Source organism: Heloderma suspectum, chromosome 6 (assembly GCF_057233095.1).
Source record: "Heloderma suspectum isolate Gila_16-S chromosome 6, 16-S_ref, whole genome shotgun sequence".
In the NCBI taxonomy this organism is placed as follows: domain Eukaryota; kingdom Metazoa; phylum Chordata; class Lepidosauria; order Squamata; family Helodermatidae; genus Heloderma; species Heloderma suspectum.
The window spans coordinates 55,115,736-55,121,746 of record NC_139463.1 but is presented as its reverse complement, the minus strand read 5'-3'; the positions used below and the strand labels follow the sequence as shown (position 1 = coordinate 55,121,746).

Genomic DNA, 6,011 nt, shown 5'->3' with positions numbered 1-6,011 from the left:
AGCTATCACTAGGTGAACTTTCAGATTACACACACAGAAAAAGGTAGCCATTTTTTTAAAAAATCAGTCTACAGCAGAAACAGAGGGAACTGGAACAAGGCACGGGAGTTGGAGATTGCTTGCCAATTTCGTCTTGGGAAGGAACGGCACGTGTCACCAGCTCCCCAGTGGACACAGCTTGCCATTTCTGGGCCCCTTGGGGAGCTCCTTGAATGTGCCCAAGTCAAAATGCTAAGAATTGGTGCTTGGCATGATGTGGGTTTTGTTTCAGCAATAGTTATGTTTGGTACCTTTCCACAGGAAAGTAGGCCCAAAGCAGCCCTGTGCGTATCCACCTGCATGATCTGAAGTCCTTGTCAAGGGTTAGCAGTTGAGGTGTGAGAAGACATCCAGCGATGGGCTTCCCCCAGTTCTTTTCCCTGCCTTTGCCCAGAACAGTGCTGCTCTCTTCTCGGGTTTTGACAACTTGTTTCCTTTCGCCCCACTTCCCTAGGGGAAAGGGCTTCTAGCTCTACTGTAGCCAGATGGCTTAAAGCATGTATTGCCATAGCATATGAGGCCCTGCACTTGCCTAAAGTTTTCATGACAGCTCCCTTACCAGGGCAGCAGCCACATCTGTGGCTCTCTACACTCACACACCCCTTGCAGAAGTCTGTAGGGCTGCCACACAGACCTTCACTAAACTCTACATTTTGGACACTCTTGCTTCTGTGCAAGCAGCCTTTGGGAGAGGAACGCTTCAGCGTGTTCCTCCGTCATAGTTTCAGTCACTGTCACCCTCCCTAGACATTAGGGTTGCTTGTACACATCCCATGGTTGAATGCCTCCTCACATCAATCAAAGAACAGAATTCTGGACACTTACTGTGAAGGCTCCTTCTGGTTTGGTCTGATGCAGGCGTCCAAACGTACCCTGATCAGTCAGTGGCTGACATGCATATTGCATAGCCAAGACCCATAGATGGTAATCTCCCCTCCACACTTCACCTTGCATTAGGCCCAGTTTGGGAGGGGATTTCTTTTTTTCTTTATCTTATGGGCTCCACAGGTTGCACTCTGTCTCAAGTTCAGCCATGGGACAGAACTGGATGGAGTCCAGCAGCACCAGGCCCAGAGACAAAATCTGGTTCACGTGATCCCTGCCTTCTGGAACAACAGGAGTTTCACCCATTATCAGATGCCTCAGTCACACCAAGTCAGAAGGCATCGTCACATTGCCCGCCTACCCCATGCCATCAAAGGTAAAAGTAGACCCACCCCATGTAACCTAAAATTAACCACCACAGGTTTCTTGGGGTGGGGGTCTATTTTTACTCATTCAGTCTGGCTCCGTGCCACCATACTCTCGCCCAACCTCAGCAGTGTCCACTCTATTCAAGAAGGCACGTCACCAGTGAGATCTGGAGCGTTTATTTTTGTACATCATATACATTTTATAATAAAATTAATATCAATTGCATATGGTTTTTGCTTCAGTCTGGTTTGAAATTCTGCATATAAACACATTATGAATCCTGCCTAACAAATAGTCACCAGTATTTGTTCTCCTTTAATAACCTTAGAAATGTGAAAGGGTTTGAGTGGAACATTGTATTTATTGATGTGCGAAGCCATCCCCAGAAGAGAGGAAGGGAGAGGTGGGGCGCTGCTCTAAAACAGATCATGCAACAACTTCTTAACAGGAAGGCCAAATCCTCACACTGAGGTTAAAACAGTATGTAAAATGTTTCTAGCTAAACACTCTCCAACTGGCTTCAACATTGGCTTTTCTGTCCTCTGCTCTGGTAAATGTATCTGTACAGCAAAGAGCACACAATGCATGCAAGGAAAGATGATCAGGCAGTGTACAAATAAAACGGGGCAGGAGTCAAAACAGTTGAGGCAAAATGGCAACATTCCCTAAATACTTTTCTGCTAGACCAGCAGCTCAAGACTAAGGTGGAAGCTGCCCGCATGTCTCAGCTTGGGAAATCCTCTTGTGTTTCCCTCTCTCACCCCATCTCCTAGCTGAGACCTGGTCCACACATGCAGCAGAACGAAGTGGTAGAGTCAGCGATACTATTTCAGATTGCAGGTGAGCAACGCCATTTTTGAATGCCTCCCTCTGTTAAAAAAAAACCCATGAAACAAAACGAGCACAGTGGGGAGAAAAGTTCAAACCCAACACTGTGCCTGTTCTCTAACTTCAGGGCATTCCTCCCATAAGGCAGCACTGAACAGTGCGATCCGCCTGCCGTCGGAAGTGGTGCGGTCTTCTGCAGGGGAACCACACCATGCCTCAGACCGATAGATGGGGAACCAATGGGACTATCAGCAAAAGACCTTTGGTAGCTCTTAAATGCAACTTCACTCATTAAAAAATGAAGTCCAGTGGCTAAGAATATAGTGCAAGGTTCTAAAATGCCACATCAGAAGATTTTTTGAAGTGGATTCTATAAGCTCTGCTATCTACTTTAATGCAAAGGAAGTTGAAAACTATGAGGCTCTGTGCTTTGAGTACAGAGGCTGACTTTCTGACCAGAACCCCATAATAAAAAGGCAATGCATTGCAGAAGAGTTTGCTTCTAAATTGGCACTCACCAGCTTCCAGGTTTACAATCCATATCAAGTTCCAGAAACCTCTTATCATTAGCAATTAGATCACAAAGAATGTTAAATGCTTGAAACATGGAAAAAGCAACTTGGAGAACATTGAATTTTTGAACTGTTGAGGGAGAAACCACCCAGAGTTTTAACCCATGGTTTGTTGTGAAGTTAAAACTCTGGGTGGTTTCTTCCTCAACAACCCACGGTTTGTTAACCTTGGGTTGTTTAATGGTGCAAACCGGGTCCTAAAGACAAAGCAATTTCACCTGCCAAGACGGGAAATTAGCAGGATGCTCTAGTCTTGCTTTTCCATGTGTCTTGATAGTACCAGGCCTGTGAGAATAATGGTCTGCTAATCTAATTTCCATCAGCGTAAGGCAATTATAAAAACAGGTTTTGTTGCTTCATATTCTTTTCCGCCAGTTTTTCAAAAACTATAATATTTCTGATCATTAGTGGAGAACGTACACAACCCAAGATCACTGGATTCACTTCCCTGGATGTGTCTGCAGCCCATGAAATAAATTCCATCAGTGGAATTTGATTGCACGATGAGGGCCTAAATCAGAGGTAGGTGACATTTCCTGGGCGAGGATGTAAAGATCTTCATGTGGCTGAGATGCCAAGCTCCTGGCTACTCCCTGTAATATGAACTTATCTCCTTGCTCTCTCCACACTTCAGGCTAGCTAGCAATACCTGGGTGCCCCCCTATAGACTGTATTGCTGCCACTGCTCCTCTCAAGTTCCTCAGTTCGAGGCTACGAAGGGGAATGCAGGGGACAAGGGTAACGCTACTGGCAATGCTTCCTTCACTTGCCAGGAGCCACAGCTGAATGACTCGAAAAGTACCAGCAACTCCCAGGCCATAATGATGCCTTAATGTTGGATCAGTAATTAAAATTCTACTGAACGGTATTGCACAAGAACCAGTCCCTAAAAATGCCACAGATGGTTGTGAAAGCTCAAGCTTCGTTGTCTATCAAACTACCCGGGATAACCAGAAACATTTTTTATGGTTTCTGACTCAAGTCATTAAGCCAGGGGTGGGCAGCTTGTGGCCCTCCAGATGTTTTGGCCTACCATCAGCCCAAGCCAGCTTAGTGAATGAAGGGAATTCTAGGCCAAAACATCTGAAGGGCCACAAACTGCCCACCTTTACATTAAGCAGTGAGTTCTTGGCAGAATGTTGCCCAAAATTGTTCAGATCAACCTACAATAACACTTTTTTCTTCAGCTGATTTGAACTAAGCACCATTGTGTTGATTAACTAGGCCCTAACAGCAGAGGACGTTACCAATGCACAGTATGGTGAAAACTGCAATCCAATAGCTCAACACATTGCGGGCAGGGGGAGAGACAAACGTCTGTGAATGAGGCCTTGCTCATGTGGAGGAGTAAGCTAACTGAGTAGGAAACAAGGAAGTATCATGGAAGCAGTTATTTGTATGGTCAATATACACATTAATGTCAGCCTTGGACAAAAGTAAAAATAGCAATAATGACAGCCAGTGATACCAGTGTGGCTTGTTGCTACTATTTTAAGTGCAAACTGTCATCTTGCAAAACAAACCAACAGGTAAGTTCAGGACAAGCAGCTCAATTTTGGCCACCTTCATAATATATTATAAGAAAGGATTGCACAGCAGTCACAGGAGCCCTCTCCCTTCAAATAATGCTGATTTTCTTCTTCTTTTAAAGGTAGAACACATTTTTGGTCAATTCTGAAAAATCCTTCCCCAACCAAAAATGCATTTTGGCATTCCAATCAGTTTGTAAAGAACAGGTTCCGACACATTTAGTGGATTTGCACGTGCACGTATGAACTGTGACAGAGACGTCAAGTGATGGTTTGCATGTGCGAAATGGCCACGGCAGATCCGATGTTGCACACGTGCACGCACACACAGCTTCCATAACACCTGACAACCACCTCAGACACCATGCAATTTTCAGTGGAGCCAGTTTTACATGCGGAGCTGGGTTTCACCATAAAAATGACGAATATCGATGTGTGTGAAATCAGCCCTTGCCATTTCCCTGAAGTATTCAAGAAACTGGAAATAGAAAGAAACTGTCCCCCAAATGAAATGGATTCTTTGGAGGTATTACAATATGCTGAGAAGGTTTTTCTCCTTATTCCAGAAGTGAATCTCTCAGAGAGTAATGCCGTAAACCTCACTCTGCCTGGGTTGCTCAAGTGTTTCAATGCCTTTTGTGTACAGGGGTCACAGGTTCAGTGCAGCTACAGCCAGGTTGATGAAACCACAGTGAGAAAACCGAATTAGGTTTTCCCTTACCTCCATAAATATGAAGGCATGCCGTGTCCAGCTGCACTTGAGAAACGTTTTAGGCCCATCTTGGAAGGTGAGGATTCCCCCTGTTAAATCCCAGCAGCTTGGGAGTCTGAAATTACTTATCATACAGAAATCAAAAGATTTTATTTCTCTCTCTTTTTTTTAATAAAGTTAACAATAAAACAAACAACAAAAAAGTATATTCCTTCACTGCCCCTCCCCCTTCTCTCCAAGCGCTGGTTTTCTCATCACACTCTAAAGCTCACACAAAAAAAACGGAGGTCTCCAACGGAGAAAACGCCACAGCCCTAAGAAACGGCGCGGTGAGATGAAGGGAGAACGTAACTCGAAGTTAAAAGAAGCAGGTCAGATAAAGTGTGGGTTTCAGTAGACAAGGTGGATCTTTTCTGCAATTTAGCCAAACTGGAAAAAGAAATTCCCCGGTCCAGAAGCTGAAAGACACACAGGCACAGTTTAGAATTTGCATGCCCTGGGGCGAAATCACACACACCCCCCTGCCATGGTGTGCAGAAGAAGGTGAATGCCAGCGTGGCTGCCGGTATTCAGAGCTTGACGAGAACGCGCACTAAGGGCGCAATCCTGTGGCTGCTAGACAGTGGCTACGGCCGTAGATTGGTTGAGGAAAGGGGGCGTTCCTGGGGGCAGGGAGTGTGCAAGTGCCAGCGCAACGAGCCCTGTGCCTCCCCGGCCTCCCCGCCCCACGCTCCGGGCTGCGGCTAGACAGCTGGAGTCTGCCGCCTGCCACAACGGCAGGGCGGCTGGAGTGCGGAGATGATCCCCCCTGTGTGCCTCCTGCCTGCAGTGCGCAGGGAGTCACCTCCGAGTCTGCAGGCGGCTGCCCCTCCACATGGGGCTGGGCCCTCCGTCCACTGACTGCAGACACAAGCTGCGGGCGGAAAAGGCTGGTTCCGCCTTAGAGCACTGGGGAGGACACAGAACCACCAGTTCTACAGTTTATGGTTTCAATTGTCTGAGCCGCCCAGAGAGCTTTCGCTATTGGGCACTATAGAAATGTAATAAATAAAGAAATATTAACTACACAGCTACATTTCTGGTTGACTGGGCAACGACAGGAGACTAAAAGCCTCGTAACAGGTCAAGGCGACATGA

At 46.2% G+C, this 6,011-nt stretch overlaps 1 protein-coding gene across 2 annotated transcripts in view; it reads right to left on the bottom strand.

The window, feature by feature from the left end:
• Positions 1–1,393: 1,393 nt before the first annotated feature.
• Positions 1,394–6,011, bottom strand: part of DNAJC7 (DnaJ heat shock protein family (Hsp40) member C7) — a 51,274-nt gene continuing 46,656 nt past the window's right edge. The window contains exon 14 of one of the 2 annotated variants that reach the window (XM_084804401.1): positions 1,394–5,332. In XM_084804401.1, the coding sequence (XP_084660527.1) occupies positions 5,295–5,332 (38 nt within the window). In that variant the 3' untranslated portion in view covers positions 1,394–5,294. The remainder of the gene's footprint in view (positions 5,333–6,011) is intronic. The other variant, XR_014783795.1, reaches the window with a different exon arrangement.